The 19,420-nt window shown below is 62.0% G+C and overlaps 2 protein-coding genes across 2 annotated transcripts in view; one reads left to right on the forward strand and one right to left on the reverse strand.

Annotated features, from left to right (window-relative positions):
* KIFC2 (kinesin family member C2) overlaps window positions 1-4,378 on the forward strand; it is a 49,838-nt gene extending 45,460 nt beyond the window's left edge. Inside the window, exons 18-19 of the mRNA XM_048841874.2 lie at window positions 2,322-2,551; window positions 3,034-4,378. Coding sequence (XP_048697831.2) covers window positions 2,322-2,551; window positions 3,034-3,159 — 356 coding nt within the window. The 3' untranslated portion in view covers window positions 3,160-4,378. The remainder of the gene's footprint in view (window positions 1-2,321; window positions 2,552-3,033) is intronic.
* Window positions 4,379-5,336: 958 nt separating this feature from the next.
* Window positions 5,337-8,240, reverse strand: FOXH1 (forkhead box H1). Its single transcript, XM_075126160.1, has 3 exons — window positions 8,118-8,240; window positions 7,031-7,135; window positions 5,337-6,281 (listed from the first exon to the last, which is right to left on the reverse strand). The coding sequence occupies exons 1-3, from the start codon at window positions 8,238-8,240 to the stop codon at window positions 5,337-5,339; spliced, it is 1,173 nt and encodes a 390-aa protein (XP_074982261.1).
* Window positions 8,241-19,420: the final 11,180 nt, after the last annotated feature.

Consider the following 19,420-nt stretch of genomic DNA (forward strand, 5'->3'; position numbering starts at 1 on the left):
GGGGTTCTTAGGCAGGAATGGCTGGCTGAGGAGGTGTCAAGTCGCCCGGGGCTCGCTCAGGGGAGGGTTGGCTCTGATTCCAGGGCAGTGACCGGACGTTGTTCCTGGCTGCCAGCCGGCCTGCACGGGTCTATGCTGGCTCGGGCCTATGCTGCAGTTTGGTGGGGTAGACGCTGGGACTCAGGCTGGAGCCTGGGCTCTGGGACCCTGCAATGGGCGAAGATCCCAAGGCCGAAGTTAAACATCCCCGTAGCGAGAGGCCAAGTCTGATAAGACAGGCCAGCTGTGGGTGTTTAATTGCAGTATAGGTATACCCTGTGAAACGAGTTGGCTGGGCCCCAGGCTGGATCCCCATGGATATGCCTCACCCTCTCAGAAGAACAGAAGAACGGCCAGACTGGGTCAGACCAATGGTCCATCTAGCCCAGTGTCCTGTCTGCCGACAGTGGCCAATGCCAGGTGCCCCAGAGGGAATTGAACAGAATAGGGAATCATCAAGTGATCCATCCCCTGTCTCCCATTCCCAGCTTCTGCAAACAGAGGCTCGGGACACCATCCCTGCCCATCCTGGCTACTAGCCACTGATGGACCTATCCTCCATGAAGTTCTTTTTTGAACCCTGTTATAGTCTTGGCCTTCACAACAGCCTCTGGCAAGGAGTTCCACAGGTTGACTGTGCATTGTGTGAAGCAATACTGCCTTTTGGTTGTTTTAAACCTGCTGCCTATTAATTTCATTTGGTGGCCCCTGGTTCTTGTGTTATGAGAAGGAGTAAATAACACTTCCTTATTTACTTTCTCCACACCAGTCACGATTTTATAGACCTCTGTCATATCCCCCCTTAGTCGTCTCTTTTCCAAGCTGAAAAGTCCCAGTCTTATTAATCTCTCCTCCTACAGAAGCCGTTCCAGTCCCCTCGTCATTTTTGTTGCCCTTTTCTGAACCTTTTCCAATTCCAATAGATCTGTTTTGAGATGGGGCGACCACATCTGCATGCAGTATTCAAGGTGTGGGCGTACCGTGGATTTATATAGAAGCAATAAGATATTTTCTGTCTTAGTATTGATCCCTTTCTTAATGATTCCCAACAGTCTGTTTGTTTTTTGGCTGCCGCTGCACAGTGAGTGGATGTTTTCAGAGAACTATCCACAGTGACTCCAAGATCTCTTTCTTGAGTGGTAACAGCTAATTTAGACCCCATCATTTTCTACGTCGAGTTGGGATTATGTTTTCCAGTGTGCAGTACTTTGCATTGATCAACATTGATAAATGCAACTCTCAAATGTTCACCAAGAAGCCGCTGTACTGGGGCTCTCTGGGCGAGCCGTGGAACCCCTATAGGGCAGGGCTAATGGGGGTGGGGGGAGCTCGTCCTGGCACTGCCTGATCTGCACAGGGCTCCACCTGGTAGGGCCACCGACCCACTAACGCTGAATTCACACCGTGGCCCTACTGCATCCAATTGCGCCCTTTAGCGATCAGTGCTCCAGAGACCTTGCACCCTGATCCTCGCCTGTCCCCTAGGCCATGGCTCATGCTGAGTCTTGCAGTAGCAGCTAGAGGCCGGAGGGGGGGTGTCCCCCCGTGCTTGCCGCTGGAAGTATGCGCAGGAAACGACGGCCCCCCAGGGGCTGAGAGGCTGAACACTCATCCCCTTGGCAGGGGCCCAACACTGCAGCCCTGTGCTAGGGCATGAGCCCCTGACAGTGAAATGGACGAGAAACAAGGTGGAACTGACCAGGCTGCTGTCCTTGTCCAAGTGACCCAGACCCAGGGAGGGAACCGCCAGCCTCCCACCTGCAGTCTCTGAACGCTTGGCCATGGTCAGCATCGTGGGGGGTGGGGTGGGAGGAGGGTGTTTATTAACCACCCAGCATTAGGGACACCCTTTTGCCCTAGGGTGCTGGCCTCTGTTTTCACAGCCACAACTCACGGCCCCATAATAGTCTGCGGGTGCAGTTCAGGTCGCTGGGTGATCAATGTACCAGGCTGTCCCCGCAGGGCAGTGGCTTTTGTGGTCTGAATTGCAGACTCAGATTTATCACCATTGGTGCAAAATTGTGCTCCCAGAATGGAGAGATCCCCGCTTGAAAATCTGGCTCTCCTCTCTTTGTGGGGCAGTGTTAGGTGTGGTTCGGTGCTGGGGGTCCAGTGCCAGCTGGAGGGGGAACGAGGGGATCTGGAGGGTGGGCAGGGAGGGGCTGTGGCTCCCCCAAGAGCACCCCACACCTGGCCCCTTCCTGGCAGACCCAGCCCTGCCTGGCTCCCCGGAGCCTGCCGCACAAAGCCCAGACTCTCCTCTTGTGTCTCCGGCACCCCAGGGAAGCTGAATCTGGTGGACCTGGCAGGTTCTGAGCGGGTCTGGAAGTCGGGGGCGCAGGGCGAGCGGCTGAAGGAAGCTCAGAACATTAACAAGTCCCTGCTGGCCCTGGGGGAGGTGATCCAGGCCCTCAGAGCCAAGCAGGGCCACGTGCCTTTCCGCAACTCCAAGCTCACCTACCTGCTGCAGGACTCCCTGGGCAAGGGCAACAAGACTGTAATGATGGTGCAGGTAGGTACCGCCGAGCCCGGGGCATGCTGGGGAATGGCCGCACTGCATGCTGGGGCTCCACAGGCCACATCTCCCGCGTGTGAGCTGCTGCACCCGAAATGCCTCATGGAAATTCGCCATTCTGTGACAGAGAAAAGGGGGAATAACCGTTGTTGTTTGTGTAGGGCCTACATTATTTCACCCCGTGCTGCTGCCTCTGACCAGTAGGGAGAACGCTGCTGATTAACAGACTTCCCAGCCCAGGATGATACAGGGATCGCGGAGGGCTCGATTAGTTCCTGCTCGGCTGAGCAGCGAGGCCATGTCGTCCCACCCCCGCACCCCCCACCGAGAGGGCGGCTCAGCACCCACATCCGTTATTACCGTGATGAGGGACCCCTGTGTGGGGGTAGGACTCTGGGGGATGGGGCCCGCTACCCCTTGGTGGTGAAAGCGGGTTATTTTAACCAGGCCCCCTTACTCCGTCCATCTCTCCCCCCCAGATCTCGCTACTGGAGAAGAACGCGGGGGAGACCATGTGTTCCCTGAAGTTCGCCCAGCGCGTCTGCAAGGTGGAGCTGGGCCCAGCATCCCGCAGGATCGACTCCTGGGGCCGGAGCGAGCTCTGAGCCTGCCTGGCCCCGTCCCCGGGCCCAAGATGCAGGCAGCAACCCCACCTCTCTCCAGCTGTGGTACAGCAAGGAGGCACTGGGGCTGGGTAGGCAGCGGCCGTCAGCTGGGAGGGAGCAATCACATGCAACAGCCAGCGCATCCATGGGGCAGTGGGGGCGTCTGGTCCCAGACACCAGGCTGCGGGTGGAGCCCTGGCCCTAAGCCCAGCAACAGGGCAGAGAAGCAGGGGAAGGGAAGAGCCTGGCCTGGGCTGACCGTGCTATGCTGGTTCCCTCTGCCCACTAGCGGGTACCCCGGCACACTGTCCCCAGCTCGGCAGCTGGGCTGTGATTTCCTCCAGCCATGGGGCCCCTCTCAGGCCAGACACCTGCCCTGAGCAGGACCACTCTGGGCCCATTCGGACTAGGAGACGTGCCCCCGCCCATTACCCTTGTAGTACAGGTCGCCCAGCCCCCCGTGCTGGGTATTGGCAGCCCTTGTCCACACTGTGCTCCCCTCTGCTGGCCTCGATGACAGAGGAAAGCTGTGTGGGACAATGGGCTCCCACCCTGCAACTGTTATTGTAGGCCCTATCATAACGGTAGGGCATGCTCCCTGCGTGTGTGTAAAGCACACAGAGAGTCACCCTGCCCTCCGAATGGGCAAATAGGAGACCAGCAGGGCCTTGCCCCCACCCCACAGCAATGCCCCCACATACTGCCTGACAATTGCTGAGCAGTCACTGGCTTGAACAATCACGCATGCTCCTCCGCACACGCATGTCTGAATGCATATGCAAAGCCAGGCAAATGTGCACCAACATCCCCCCGGCCACCCATGTTGGGGGAGATCACGGAGGACTCATCTTCCCCGCCGCTCCTCGAACCCGAGCTCTGTGCAAGGAGTTAATTAGTGCAATAGCCTGGAGGGAGGCATCCTCATGCCCACGCTGCTGGCCCCCTCCACAGCACCCCCTGCTGGAATAGCTAGGAGCCCCCCCATAGCCGGTGCTGCCCCACTCCCTGCAGTTGCCCCCTGCTGGAGTAGCTGGGCACTCCCCTCCCAGCCAGTGCTCCTGCCCCACCGCCTGCTGGGAGAGGCCCTTCATGCCCCGTCCCCAGGTCTGCGCCCCTGGCAGTCGGGCTGCTGGGGGAGGGCTGGGGCCCCCAGGCTGTGTCTGTGCTACTTGAGCCCTATTCCCGCTGGGTGCAATAAAGAGGAACCTTTGCATCCCCAGCCTGTTCTTGATGCTGCCTTATTAGGGTGAGGGGCCCAGCTCTGAGACGTCCCTCCCCCTCCCACCTCTTCCCTGCCTCCCACGGGACCCTGTGTCTCCTGCATCCTCAGCCAGTTTGTGGCCTCCCCCCACCCCCACCCCCACTTGCCAGAGCAAAGAACCTGCTGTCCCCAGCCTCTGCAATCCCCACAGGTAGTCCTGGGCCCCCAACTGGTGGGGCCCAGCCCCAAACACACTCTCACAGCCCATGCTCCTGTGCCCTGGCAGAGGGGTTAGGCTTTGTATTTCCTGACATGGGTTCCCGCACTCATGGGGGGTGGGGGGGGGGTTGCCAAGCACAGCAGGGGGCAGATGGTGAAGCCCCCCACCCCTACTGCTGCCTGCGGTTGCCCTCACATTGCTCCCATCCCCCCACCCCGTAGTGAGTAGCAGATGGACCTGGGGCTGGAACAGGACGGGCTCAGGGAGCTGGGGGGAGCAGGCTGTGGGTCAGCGTAGGGCAGGGGCAGGTGATGGGGTCAGCACAGTGAGCGGCACGGCCAAGTCTCCATTCACCTTTATTCATAGCTGTGCGTGTGTGCACACACTTTACACGCATACCCCCCCACACGGTCTCCACCCCACCCGCTCACTTTCCCACTGGGGCTGGCCGGAGGAGGGGCAGGGCTGGCCCGGGCTGCCCCAGCCCCGGCTCTGGGCCCTGCTCCCCTGGGAAGGCTCCTGGGCCATGCTGCAGCACGCACCGCTGCAACCTAACCCCCGCGGCTAGGCCACGCTGCGTGCTGGGCCTGCAGGCTGCGTGGTGCAGGTCAGGGGCTCGGGAGGGGCTGGTCTCTGGGGCAGGGCCGGTGGGGAGCTGCCCTTTCCCAGCTTTTGGCCTTTATTGCACGTTTAGCATCAGCCATCGCCCAGCAGCCGCGCTGCTGCCCCGCCGGAAAGGGGCTGCCCCCGTGTCCCTCAGAACCCCCCGTACTGGGGGGGCACCAGATGCTGGGTGTGCCAGGGCAGAGGCGCCGTGGGAGGGGCGTGTCTGGCCTTGCTGCGGGGGAGGGCCGGGAGGGCGCTGTCCAGGTCCATGGGGACGCCCAGCAGTGGGGGAAGGGCCGCTGGCAAGGGCTGGGGCACAAGGTCCCAGTAGGCTGGGCTGACGTAGGCAGCGGGGCAGTAGCTGAGGTAGGGCAGCCCGGGGATGGGGGGAAAGGCAAAACAAGTGGGGATGAGCGGGGTCAGGCCCATAGCGTAGGAGGGGGGGAGCTGGTGCATGGGGGACACTGGCGGGGTGCGGCACGTGGAACCCTCTGAGTCGGAGCTGCTGCTCGGGAAGGCATGGAGCAGCTGGGGGCACTTGCCCAGAGCCGGGGGCTGTGGGCTGCCTGGGCTCTTTTCATCCAAGGGCAGCGTCGAGGCAGAGGAGGAGCGAGTCCTTGGGATGCCAGGGCCCCTGGAGGGGTAGCTGGGGCTGCCAGGGGCCCTCAGCGCAGCGGGGGAAGGAAGCGGGAAGGGAGAGGGCTCCTGGCACTCCGGGTGCAGAGACCTCCCCAGCCTGGGCAACCCCTGACCCCCGGGCTGCTCGTTCAAGTCCACCTTGTGCAGGTTCTGCAGCAGGGACTGGATGGAAAAGGAAGTGTCCAGCTGGGGCCTGGCCTGCGGGGCCTGAGTCTCTGGATCGGCCCCAGGTGCGGGAACTCTAGCGCCCACGCTGGCTGCAGGCAGCATCTGCTGGGGGCCCCCCCTGTAGTGCTGCCCGTGCAGGATGAAGGGGGCCAGGTCGCTGGCGAAGGAGGCCGCCTCCTGCCGGGAGATGGCCGTGTTCTGCAGCTTCAGGGCTTCTGGGGGGATCCGGCTCACGTCCACTGTCCAGAAATTCCCTTTGGCCTTGGGCTTCGCGGGATCCTTCAGCAGCTGCCGGGGAGAGAGCGAGACGGGCTCAACCTGTGGGAGGGGGGAGGTCTCCAGGGACAGAGCTCCCCAGAGTCAGAGACCCCCCCCCGTCAGCCTGCCCCCCACTGCCAGCCAGCCCTCCATTTCCTGTTTACCCCTCTCACTGCCAGCCTGACCCCATCCCCTGTCATCCCCACACCCCATAATCCCCACCCCCCCACTGCCAGCCTGCCCTCCATACCCAATCTTCCCCACCCTGTCAGCCTGCCCCATTCCCCGTTAACTCCACCCCCCACTTCCAGCCTGCCCCCCATTTCCTGTTTACCCCACCCACTGCCAGCCTGCCCTCCATACCCCATCATCTCCACCACCCCCACTGCCAGCCTGCCCTCCATACCCCATCATCTCCACCACCCCCACTGCCAGCCTGCCTTCCATACCTGTCATCCCTACCCTGCCAGCCTGCCCCATGCCCCATTAACCCCACCCCCCGCTGCCAGCCTGCTTCCCATGTCCTGTCATCCTCCCCACTGCCAGCCTGTCACCACATAGCCCATTAACCCCACCCCCACTGCCAGTCTGCCCCCCATGTCCTGTTTATCCCCCCCACTGCCAGGCTGACCCCCATTCCCCATCATCCCTACCCCCAATATTGCCAGCCTGCCCACCATACCCCAACACCATCACCCCACCGCCAGTCTGCCCCCCAAAGCCCCATCACCCCACCCCACCCCTGCCCCCGGTGTCTGTGGCCCCGGCCCAGCGCTCACCTTGGAGAAGCAGCGGTTGGAGGACAGGTTGTGGCGGATGGAGTCCTTCCAGCCCTGGTAGCCCTCGGTGAAGAAGGGGAAGAGGGCGCCGATCTCCTGGATGATCTGAAACCGAGAGACGGGGCGTGAGAGCCCCTGGCCGCGGGAGGAGCAGACCCCAGGGCCGATCCCTCCTGGGGGACCCTCACGCACCCCTCCCTGACCCCAACCAGTGACTCCCAGTGACCCCCACCCCATCTCCCCACCTCGAACCACTGACCCCCACCTCTCCCCGAGCCAGTGACCCCCAAACCTTCTCTCCCGCCTTCCCCACCCCCAAATTACTGAGCCCACCTCCCATCCCCTCACCTCAAACCTGTGATTCTCACCTCCCCCGAACCAGTGACCCCCCCCAACCCTCTCTCATACCCCAAACCACTGACCGCCCACCCGGAACCATTCCAAACCAGTGACCCCAAACACCCACCAAAACCCCGAACCAGTGACCCCCACCTCCACCCGGAACCAGTGACCCCCCTCCCTGAACCCAACCCCATCCCCTAACCTGAACTAGAAACCCCCCACTTCCACACGCCGAACCAGTGACCGCCCCAAACCTTCTCCCCCCATCCCGAACAAGTGACCCCCACACCTCCACCCCCTCAACCCAGTGACCCCCCTCCCCCTACCACCCCATCCCTACCCCAAACCAGTGACCCCCCCAACGACCCCCTTCCCCTTCTCCAAACCAGTTATCGCCCCGCAGCCACTGCCCCACCACCCCAAAACCACATCGCCCCTGCCGCCAATCCACCCTAGCCCCCCCCCAAACCCAGCCGATGCCCCCCAGCCCGCAGGCAGACGGCAAGACGCTTGGAGCGGAGCTAACCCCGGGACCGGTGACCCTACGCTGGGTCCCCGCCCCACAACCTCCTACAGGGCACCCCAGGAGGGAACTGCAGCCTGCGGTCCGGGGTCACTGGTTCAGGGCGGGGGTCTCCTCCCGGGGGCACCAACCACCCAGGGGCCCCGATCCGGGCCGTGGCGAGTTGCGCGCTGCGCTGCCCGGCCAGGAGGGCGCAGCTGTCCCGGGCGGGGGGCCCCGTACCTGGGACAGCTTCAGCTTCCTGCCCGGCGAGGCCTGGATCACCAGGGCGATCATGGCCAGGTAGGTGTAGGGCGGCTTGCGGTGCCGGCTGTATTTCTTCTTCTTCGGCGGCGTCTGCTCCATGGCGCTGGGCTGGGCAGTGGGGTGGCCGGCGGGGCCCGAGGGCTGCTCCGCGGGGGCTGGGTCCGTCCGTCCCGGCCAGGCGCCCGGAGCGTGTGAAGAGGGAGGCCAGGCGCCCGCGGCGGCTGTTGGGAGCTCTCAGGTGGGCGCATTAGGGGCTCTCAGTGGCCATCGCGGCCTTTGTCATGCAGATGGGCGGCTCGCCCCCCGCTGGAGCCAGCCCGGCTGGGGTGCGGCCCAGGGGAAGGGGCTGGGCGCTGGCTCTGCTTTGGGAGGAGGCGGGAGGTGGCGGCCCTGGGTTGATTGAGGTGAGAAGTGGCCCCTGCCTCCCCTCCACAGCTCACCCTGCAGCTCAGCACAATGGGGCCTGAGACAGCGCTGCTGGGGGGGGGAGCCACCCCCAGCCAGAGCCTCCTGCCCTGCCTGGCTCTGGGGTGACCCCGCCTGGCTGGGTGGGCACCTGCCATCCTGGGGCACCGCCATGGTATTGGGCACAGGGGTGACAAGCAGCTGCAGATGAGCTGAGATTCCGGTGGGCAGAGTGAGGCCTGGTACAGGAACAGGGCAGGGCTTGGCCTGGCTAGTTTAGGGTGTTGGGTGGGGGGCCTAGGAGCCATGAGTCGGGGTGATGCCAGGAAGAATCATAGCTTCGTAGGACTGGACGGGACCTCCCTGGCAGGACTAAGAACTATCTAGCCCAGCCCTGACAGGTGTTTGTCCAACCTGCTCTTAAACTTCTCCAACGACGGAGATTCCACAACCTCCCTGGGCAATTTATTCCAGTGCTTAACCACCAGGACAGTTAGGAAGTTTTTCCTAATGTCCAACCTAAACCTCCCTTGCTGCAATTTAAGCCCATTGCTTCTGACCCTGTCCTCAGCGGTCAAGGAGAACAATTTTTCTCTCTCCTCCTGTAACAACCTTTTATGTGCTTGAAAACTGTTATCATGTCCCCCCTCAGTCCCCTCTTCTCTAGACTAAACAAACCCAGTGTTTTCAATCGTCCCTCAGAGGTCATGTTTTCTAGACCTTTACTCATTTTTGTTTCTCTTCTCTGGATTCTCTCCAATTTGTCCACATCTTTCCTGAAACGTGGCGCCCAGAACTGGACACAATCCTCCACCTGAGGCCTAATCAGCACATAGCAGAGTGGAAGAATTACTTCTTGTGTCTTCCTTACAACACTCCTGCTAATACAGCCCAGAATGTGTGCTCTCTCTCTCTCTTTTTTTTGTGTGCAAGTGTTACACTGTTGACTCATATTTAGCTTGTGATCCACTATGACACCCACTCCTCATCCTTTCTGCAGTGCTCCTTCCTAGGCAGTCATTTCCCATTGCGTATGTGGCAACTGATTGTTCCTGCCTAAGTGGAGCACTTTGCATTCATCCTTACTGAATGTCATCAACTCAAGCAGGCTGAATAGCAAGAACCACGCCCAAGGAGGGCTCCAGACCCTGTGGGGCACTGACGGGAGTCTCTGGCTGCTCAGGCAGCAGCCCCCTCTCCCTGTGGTATCCAGCCGCCTGGCAATCACAGGAGAGATTTAGCCTCCCAGCCTCCCCGTGGGCTGGGGCGGCAGCCGAGGCAGCGAGAAACGAAGGGGAGTCTGTAGAGCTGGTTGCAGAACCTAGTTTAGCACCTAACCACTGGGCCACCCATCCTCCCACTCCCTGTCCTAGGGGAAGCCCCATCACTGAAGGGCCTGCAGGGCACAGCCCTGAGCTGGGGCCCTGGCAGGGACCCAAAGGAGCTATTTCTACCCCTTGGGATCCTATCCCAGCCCTGCTGTTCCCGTCTCCCACCCGGGGATGCGCTTGGGTGCTGGGCCATGGAGACGTGCAGGACTCCGGAGCTGCCAGCAAGGCTTTCCTGATGCCACTGGGCATTGACTGGCCGCATGCCCACACGAAGCCAGAGGCATAAAACCCGCCAACCCGCTGCCATGGAGGGGAGGCAGGTCCAGGCAGGGAACCGCAGTCCTGTGGCAAAGCAGGGCCCCTGTCCTGCCATGCCCGAACCATCTTGTCCGTCAGCCACAGGCCCGGCTCTTCTCCCCACGGGGTTTGGATGGGAGGACATGGGGGCGAGAGAGCCTGCTGCTCCCAGGGTTTGGGCCCTGAGGCTTGCGTGAGCCCTGGAGGCTCGGAACCCGGAGGCCGGGTGTTTGGCTTTGAAGATCTCGGGATTTTTAAGCCAATCTCATGATTTCTGCACTCCTGGGGGGTGGCATCACTGTCGTCGAGGGAGGGGCCTGGCCCTTTGCCTGAGATTCAGCAGGAGGGCATGTTCCCGTGCCTTTGAGCCCTGCCAGCTCCCCCCCCCCCCCCCGCTCAAGGTGGGATGCACCCTCTCTTTGGACATCTCCCATCCAGACCTTGACCAGGCCTCGCCCTGCTTAGGGGGTGAGCTCATAGTCAGGGCAGCAACCGTTGTGGGCCGGCTTTGGGCATGTCCATCACCGATTAGCTAGGCAGCGGTTCTCAACCCAGTTACCATTGTGGGCCACGTAGGTGGGCCAGAATGTGTTCTGTGGGATGCATCCAATACTACAGATATGGCCCTGAGGATGTCCCATGGGCCGCAGCTCTGAGCTGACTGGGCTGGAAGGGGGCTCGCGGGCCGCAGGCTGAGAACCACTGAGCTAGAGGCTCACGCTACGAGCTTCCCCGCCCTTCCCCAGGTGGATCCTGGTGCTGGTGATCCCCAGGTCCTCAACACGTGGCTAAGTGTCTCCTGGGAGATTCCCCAGCTGAGGGAGTCAGGGAGGAGGTTGGCAGTGGGAGGGGAATATCTGCTCCTACTGCCTGGGTGTTTCTTCTCCAGCAATCAGCAACGAAAGGGTTAACCCTTTACATTCAGCCATTTCTCCCCTTGGGGTAGCGCAGCAGCCCTGGGGCGAGATGCCTCCAGCCCTCAGGGGGTGCAGTGTTTGGAGTCCCCCCGGGTGAGCGCTGTGCTTTCATGGCTGAGGCATGGGGCTGGAGCTGGCCGCTCACCCTGCTCTCAGGCAGGGTCTGGGCCGGGCCGGGCCGGGTCTGCACCTCACGTCTGTGTTTTGGGGTGATTGGCTCCACGGCAGAAATCCCAAGTGGCAAAGCCTGTGAGGTCCGGGAGGACCCTGCGTTGGGGGTCGGACTAGCTGACCTCCCGAGGTCCCTTCCAACCCTGATCTATGACTCTAGGACCCTCCCCAGACGTGGTTTCCTCAGTGCTGCGCCCAGGCTCCCACCTTCCCTAGGGGAACTGCGCCATGCTCCGACCCCCCTCCCTGGTGGGCCGTTTCCCCCGAGATACCCCCTGGATTCCCCTTGGCCCAGTTTGCTCCCCTCGCCCTCCAGCCCCAGCCCCTTTGTTGTGCTAACACTGGGAGGATTATGCAAAGTGCCCGCACTAACAGGGCTGCTAATGCTGGGGCTGATTGCACCGGGGAGCCCTGGCACCAGTGGGGAGGTCGCAGAGAGGTTACGGTTCACAGTAAGATGGAACAGTGGGGGTAGGGGGCTGCGGGTCGGGGTTTGAGGGGCAGCAGCAGAGTGAGAGTTGGGGGGGGCCCAGGGCTGGGGTAGCAGGGGTCTGCGTGTCAGGATTGGGGGGCAGCGGCAGAGTTGGGGGGGAGCCCAGGGCTGGGGTAGCAGGGAGCTGTGGGTCAGGACTGAGGGGCACCGGCAGAGCTGGGGGACACACCCCAGGGCCGGGGTAGCAGGGGGCAGTGGGTCAGGATTGAGGGGCACCGGCAGAGTGGAGTGGGGGAGCCCAGGGCTGGGGCAGCAGGGAGCTGTGGGTCAGGATTGAGGGGCACCGGCAGAGTGGAGTGGGGGAGCCCAGGACTGGGGCAGCAGGGAGCTGTGGGTCAGGATTGAGGGGCACCGGCAGAGTGGAGTGGGGGAGCCCAGGGCTGGGGCAGCAGGGAGCTGTGGGTTAGGATTGAGGGGCACCGGCAGAGCTGGGGGACACACCCCAGGGCTGGGGCAGCAGGGGGCAGTGGTTAGGGATTGAGGGGCACCGGCAGAGTGGAGTGGGGGAGCCCAGGGCTGGGGCAGCAGGGAGCTGTGGGTCAGGACTGAGGGGCACCGGCAGAGCTGGGGGACACACCCCAGGGCTGGGGTAGCAGGGGGCAGTGGTTAGGGATTGAGGGGCATCAGCAGAGGGACTCCCATATTGAGGGCCATAGAAGCACCTCCCAGCTAGACAGACGGGGGCAGGGCCCAGAGCGCATTGAGCCCCCAGCCCCACAGCATAGGGCCCAGCTCTGCTAGCCTGTTCTCCTGCCCTGAGGGGAGCCATTCGCTCCCTTGATGTTCCTATCCACACAGCTCCCAGAGCAGCCGCCACCCGCCATGTGGATCCGAGAGGGGAGCTTTTGCTGATTGGAAACCCTCCAGAGAGTCTGGCTGCTTGGCAGGGCTTCCCTGAGGCCAGTGGGGGCTGGCCTAGACCAGGGGGTCCCAGACATTTTCCCTGAGGCCCCCCTCTGCAGCTGCAATAGGTGCTGTGGCCCACCATTCACACTCCTTGGGGAACACTATTAATATTAATTCTGACAGACATAGAAACTCGATGTACCAGCAGGGGCCAGGACTCAGGGGTGCATCTTTCCATCTGAGGGCAGGTGCCACCCCTCCTGCCCACTGGTGCCCAGCACCCCTTCCCTTGCAGAGGCAAAAGCCCTGATCTCACTCCCCAAATTGAGCCAAAGCTCCCTGTCCCCCCCACTTATGATAAGCAAGGTCCCCTGGCCTCTGCCCCACAGGGATGCTGGTGGGGGTGTGGCTGAGTGAGGTCCCTTGGTATTCCTCTCACCGGTGGCAGGCGGGGCACATTCTGCTCGGTCCTGGGGCTACCAGAGCCAGCTTGGCCCGCAGGGCCCGGTTCTCCTGCAGCAGGCAGGCCCCCTCCGGCTGGGGAGCGTGGGGGTGGGGGGCAGAGAAAGGGGGAGGGGGCAGAACCCGTTACCCCAGTCAAAGCCGGGGTTCAGCCCCAGAGAGCCCCAGTCTGGCCCTGGGGCAGAGGGGTGAGGGGGCGACACGGAGAGACCAGTCTGGTCTGAGACGGAGGAAGCTGACCATAGATGGCTCATGGGGAGGTGGAGGGGCTGGGGTGGGCTGTGGTGTACGAAGAGTTAAGGGAGTTTCGGAAGGGGTGGGGCAGCCATGTTGTGTGGGGGACCCTGAGTTTGGGGGGAACGGGGAAGGGGAGCCCGCAGGCGGCGAGACGGCTGAGTGAGCCCGGTGGTGGAGCATCCCTGGCGAGGGATGGCTGGCTGGGGAGGGCACCAGGTGCAGCCTGCAATGGGGCAGGGGCTCCAGCATGGATAGCAGAGACGGAATGGGGGAAGGGGACAGGTGAGTGCATGGGAGGTCCCCGATACTCCTGTCCCCCGGCCTGCAAGCCAGCTGCTGAGGGCGGGAGGAGGAAACCTTCCAGCTGCGCCTCTTCTGCGCCTCTGACCCAGGCTCCCCCACCCCCAAAAATTCCCCTGTTCCAGACCCTGCCCCCCAAACACAGGCTCTGCCAGGCCGGGCAAGTGGCTAGGACTGTGTGCCCTGGGGCTGCGCTGAAGGGCCAGGGCCGGGAGGGGAGTGGAAAGAAGCAATTTGCGGGGGGGCAACTCTCCTAATGCCCCCCGATCTCCGCCCCAGCCAGCAGACCCCCCGGGGGCTGTGTCCGGCCCTCTATTGGGAACCCCTGGCCTAGACAAGGCAAAGGGGTTGAGGGTAGGCAGGGTCAGCCCAGACGTGGGGTCCGCACCCGGTCCCTCCTGCGGACACAGGTGAACAGCGTGTATCTGGCCTGGTCCCTCGACTCCCTCCGAGCAGCGAACCGGAGGCTGGTGCTCGCTCGGTGCAGGGCCAGCAGACCAGGCCTGGCTCAGTGCCTGGCTAGGGGCTACGGTCCTGGGTGGGGCCAGCTGATGTGACCAGGGAGTTTGCGGATGCTTTGGGAAGAAGTGGCACCATCAGGGCACCAGGAGGTGCGTAGGGACTGAACAGCTCACCAGATTGGAAATGAACAGATCTCTGGCTGTTGGCGGGGGGTGGCCTGCCCACTACACGGCTTGCTCACCCTCCCACCGCTGCTTCCTGACGCTCCCTTAAATCCTCCGGACCGGACCGTCCAGCAGCAGAGACCTGGTCGGCCCTGAGGCTGGAGTCTCCTGGCTCAGCTCGGAGGAAATGACAGCTCTGGCCCCGTCGCATTTGTTCCCAACCTCTCAGGCTCCCAGCACCTCCAGCTGATCAGCTACGTGCTGCAGCCTGGCTGCCCCGAGGGCTCCGAGGGCCTGGCTACCCTGCAAAGACCAGCCTGGGGCGCCCAGGCCCAGAGTGCTGTGGGGTTCAGGCTGTGGGGCTGAGAGCAGCAGCATAGCCGTTCAGCGTGGGCTGGAGGCTGGGCTCTGAGACCTGGTGAAGGGGAGGGAACGTCTGGGGTTTCCGAACCCGGGCACCAGACCCAGCGGGAACAGCTGCCCTGCTGGTTTTAGCCCCTGCAGCCCGAGCCTTGCGAGCCCGAATCAGTCGTCCCAGGCTCTGAGGCCGTGGTGTGGGGTTTTTCTTTGCAGTGTAGACAGCTGGGTTAGGCCTCAAGTTATGGCCTGGGTTAGCGGCTGGGCTGGTGCAGGGCTGGGTTAGAGCCTGTCTCAGGCTCGGGGTCAGGCCCTGGCTGGTGGCTGGGGTGGGGGGCGTTTGGCTTGGGCCTGCGGGGAGCATTGCTGCATGGGACTGTGGGATCCCAGCTCCCCGTGACTACATCCCCCTGGTCAGACTGACCTCCCCCCCCCCCCCCGGCATTCTGGTTGAAGCCCCTGGTGCCATCCCAGCAGCTCCCCTGCGCCAGTCCGGCCCAACCTGGGTCCTGGGGCCTGGGCCGCAGGGGGAGGGGGCTGAATGGCAGCCCCTGGGGCAGGTCCACGCAAACTCCTCTCACCTTTTGTTGCGGAGCATTTGCCGCTGATCCTCTTTGTGCCAGTTCACGGGCCCTTGGCACCATCTGTTCATTAATCCCTGCTCCTGGCATGACCCCAGCTCCCTGTCACTGCCTGCAGCCCCCCCTCCAACTGCAGAGCCTGGCCTCACCTTCCAGACAGGTCTCCACAAGTGAGGTGAGTTTAGGGGGTCTCAGCACAAAAACACCCTCCTACTGGGCACAGGCGTCAGCTTCTGCTCAGGAGAGGGCCAGGACCAGAACAGCAGGGGCTGCAGGATGGGATGGGGGGGTAGTGGAAGAGCAGCGGGCTGGAGGCTGGGAGTGGGGGTGGGGCACCAGAGCCATGTGGGACATTTGGCTTAGGGCAGTGCAAGAGGGGCGCCTATCAGGCAGTGTCCCCCCTGCAGGTGACGGGGGAACAGGGCTCCCTGCACCACCTGGAGCCAGGCTGGGATTTTGTACCATGCAGCAAATAATGGCTCGTTTTCCTAGCGCCAGGATTGGGAAGGCAATGAGAGGTGAGAGGGAAGATGGGGTGGAGGGCGCAGGAAGGGTCTGGTGGGGTCCCAAGGCAGGCGGGGAAAGGGGGAAGGGCAGGAGGGAGAAGGGCGCCCTCCAGAGCTGGAATTAAGTTTGCAGATTTCTTCGGCCTGATTCCAGCGGCGGCGAGCTGACGCCATGCACAGATAGGTCCACCATGACCACCAGGGGGCAGTGTTGCAGGCCCACACATGCCCCCCTCCCCCCCCAGTTACATGCATCAAGTGGCGTGAGGATCGCTGGACCTTTGGCCCAAGTGTACAAGGGCCCAGTCTTCTGGGTTCCTGCCCTTCCCCCCAGTTCCTGCCCGGCTGAACCCGCTCATGCCAGACCTCTGACCTGGGGGGGTTCCCAGGCAGGGGCCTAGGTTGGGATAGGCCCCGGCGGGCTCCTGCCCTGGGGCGGGGCCTCCTGGGAGAGGAGAGGAGGTGCACGCAGAGGATCTCGAGGTGCAGGTCCCAACCGTGCATCTAGTCGGGCAGAAGGGGCAGCAGCAGGCGAGCCCAGCAAGGGGCGGGGGCAGATGGCGCAGATCTCCTGGAGGCAGTGTGGGGTGCCTGGTGTCCTGGGCAGATGGGGATGGGGTGGGTCTGTTCTGGGGCAGTGGGTTTGGTTTGCCAGGGGAGGGGGCAAACGTGAAATATGCCTGTGTGGGCATGGCTTCTTGGGGGTGGGGGTACAGGGCGCTCCTCTGTGCCTGGTGAGCAGCTCCCCACTGTCGCCGGATCTCACCAGCCCCCCATCTCTGCTCCCCCTGCCTAGTTCAGCGATAACTGGGATGGGGGGAGAGTGAATGAGCACATGGGAGGGGAGCTCACTGAACAAAGCCTGGGGAAGCCTTGGATGTGCAAAAAGCCCCGCTGCCCGGGGGGGGGCCGGGGGAGCCGCTGAATGGTGTGTTGGGGTTTAATCCTGATGGACGCTCCTGGTGGGTGGCAGAGCTTCAGGTTAGGTCAGACCTGGGCAGTGGGACATGTGCACCCAGCTATCCCACAGCTGTGGGACCTGCTGCCAAACTCATGCCCAGTGCACAATGGGGCTGCAGATTTTAAGCCCTAGTATCTAAAAAGTCAGTTTCTAGCCCTCCTGGTTTGTATGTAACAAAAACCCTCAACCGTGAGCTGTAACCAGCGCAGTGATGGCTGCAGGCAGCCTGGAATGCTACTCTCCCCGTTAACTCTGAAGCATAGTGATGGCAGTTTTAAGGGAACTATAGCCTTTTATTACAGGTTGCTGTTTGTTATGCCGAGGGATGCTCTCTGCACTTACACAGGTACCTGGCAGGCTAGGGTTCGCACAGCCTTGTGTTTTAATTGAGACTGTTCCCCATTGTTCTGACAATTCAGTGGATCCCCCGGGAGTGGGCTCCGACCTAGGCCCATAAGGATGGGCTCTTGGGATTGTGCCGGGGGGGCGTGAGCTTCCTCGTGAGCGTGAGGAACATTCTCGGACTTGTTCAAAGGGAATTTCAGTTATGGTGATGCAGCCAAACTGCCTCCCTCAGCCCTGCCGCTCATCCTGGGCCAGCTGGCGATCCCTTCAGCTCATTGCTCGAGTGGTCCCATTGCTCTCACCCAGCTCATAGCTCAGTCTAAGCCTGTGACTTCAGGCCTCATCTGTGACACCCCCCTTGTCTCTGACACCCACAACCCCTCCCAATCTCTGAAACCCCAAGCCCCCACACCCACAGGGGGCTATGCACAGACCTGCAGCCAATTAACCAGGCACAAATACTTTATTACTGACATGGAGCCAGGGTGCCGTGTGCGGGACTGGACCCAGGAGAAGATACAGTCATGGAGGAGCTTAGCGTCAGAAGCGCAACCAGACAGGTCAGACACAGATGGATCCTGGAGACCTCGGGGCGGAGAAGGGTTTGGGCTTCTTTCAGAGACATGCAGGAGACCAGGGGTTAATGAGGCGGGCGGGACAGGTGGGGCAGCTCCAAGCTCCACTGTTCTAGCTCAAGCCCCATTTTTTGGTAGGCCTGGGAGAGCCCCTGGGCAGATGCTCTGGCCACGCTTTCTCTAGCAGAAACCCTGAACTTCCTGCGCCTGCTTTCGCCCTCTGCTCCTGTTCGCTGTCTGCAGCCGGTTCCGCGAGTGCCGCGGCTGGCGGGAGCGGGCGGGGAAGCTGTGGGCTTGGGACAGTCCATGCCGGAGGTGAATTTCGAACTCGCACCCAGGGGCTTGCTCCTGGAACCCGGACGCTCGTTCCATGGAGGGAACAGCAACCTGCCACGTGACCCAGGCATCCAGTCAGCACCCACCCCCACAGCTCAAATCTCCAATCAAATCCTTGCAACAAGTGGCTAAGGCATGTGGGGCTGTTCTCACGGGCTCTGCCAATGGTCCATCTAATCCAGCATCCCGCCTGCTGGGGCCACCACTAATTCATCAGGGGATGGGGCAAGACCTTCCCAGTGGGTGGTTATGGAATACCCTCTCCACGGGGGCAGCCCCCGCTTGAGCCCAGTGGGTGCCCGGCCTATGGAACCCTGGGGCATGTTCTCACCCACAAAGCCTGCTAAACTCTTGGCCTCCGCGATCCCCAGAGCAGTGGATTCCACAGGCCAAGTGTGCGGGGGGCGGGAAGCAGAATTTCCTTTGATCGGTGATGCGGTTTTTGCCTTTTAAATTAATTGACCATCCCCTCAGGTCCTGGAGGAGGAGATGGGGAGGGAAGAGCACAGCCTGATCTACCTTACCTCCTCTCTTCCCTTCATTATGGTGGGTAGCTGGGCCATGTCCCCGAGCTTCATCGCCAGGGCCAGCTCCAGCTTTTCTGCCGCCCCAAGCGGCGAAGGAAAAAAAAACCAAACTAAAAAACCCAAGCCTGGTTGAACTGCTGCCAAAGTACCACCGAAGAGGAAGAGAGGGACTGCAGGGCCGAGACCCGGACGTGCCGCCCCAATGATGGACGGCATGCCGCCCCGGTGACGGACGGCATGCCGCCCCTTTCTGTTGGCCACCCCAGGCCCCTGCTTCCTTCGCTGGTGCCTGGAGCCGGCCCTGTTCATCGCTTCCAAGGCCAGAAGGGACCACTGTGATCATCTCATCTGCCCTCCTGTGTAGCCCCAGCCAGCCAATTCCCTGGAATTAATTCCTGACTGAACCAGAGCAGGTCTTTGGAAAACCAGCCAGTCTCAATTTAAACATTGCCAGTGACGGCAAATCCCCCATGCGCCTTGGTAGCTTGTTCCCATGGCTAGTTATCCTGGCCCACACGTCCAGTCTGAATGGAGAGAAGGGCGTCATCTGATTTGCTCTCCATCCCCGAACACCGTGGGTTTGCACTCTGCTACACGTTCAGCAGAGCTTTGCAGCGAGCTGGCCACAGCGGGATTGCCCCTCCCGTGGTTTCTATGAGACGGTGGATGGCCCAGTGGTTAGAGCGCCAGCCTAGGCTTTGGGAAACCTGGGTTCAAGTCTCTGTTCTACCACAGGACACCCCCCCCCATGTGATTTAGTCTCTTTGTGCCTCAGTTTCCCACCCATAAAATGGGGCTAACAGCTCTGCTCTGCCTCCCAGGGGAGTTGTGAGGCGAAACACGTTACAGATCGGGAGTTGCTCAGTCACCGTGATGGGGACCATAGAAGCACCCGAGACAGATAAACGAGGGGCTCAGATTATTCCTGCTGACGTGTGTCACTTTGCAGGTGGCCTCGGGCTGACCAGCTGGCTGGTTTGTAAACGGAAAGAGAGAAGCTGTGCCA

The sequence above is a fragment of the Caretta caretta genome, chromosome 2, assembly GCF_965140235.1.
Source record: "Caretta caretta isolate rCarCar2 chromosome 2, rCarCar1.hap1, whole genome shotgun sequence".
Taxonomy (NCBI): domain Eukaryota; kingdom Metazoa; phylum Chordata; order Testudines; family Cheloniidae; genus Caretta; species Caretta caretta.

Excerpts from the sequence above, each read along its gene's own strand:
- FOXH1 (XM_075126160.1), bottom strand. The coding sequence starts at position 8,240 with ATGGAGCAGACGCCGCCGAAGAAGAAGAAATACAGCCGGCACCGCAAG. Across the intron at positions 7,136-8,117 it reads GGAAGCTGAAGCTGTCCCAG|ATCATCCAGGAGATCGGCGC; the intron begins GTACGGGGCCCC and ends TCTCGGTTTCAG. Across the intron at positions 6,282-7,030 it reads CCAACCGCTGCTTCTCCAAG|CTGCTGAAGGATCCCGCGAA; the intron begins GTGAGCGCTGGG and ends TCTCCCCGGCAG.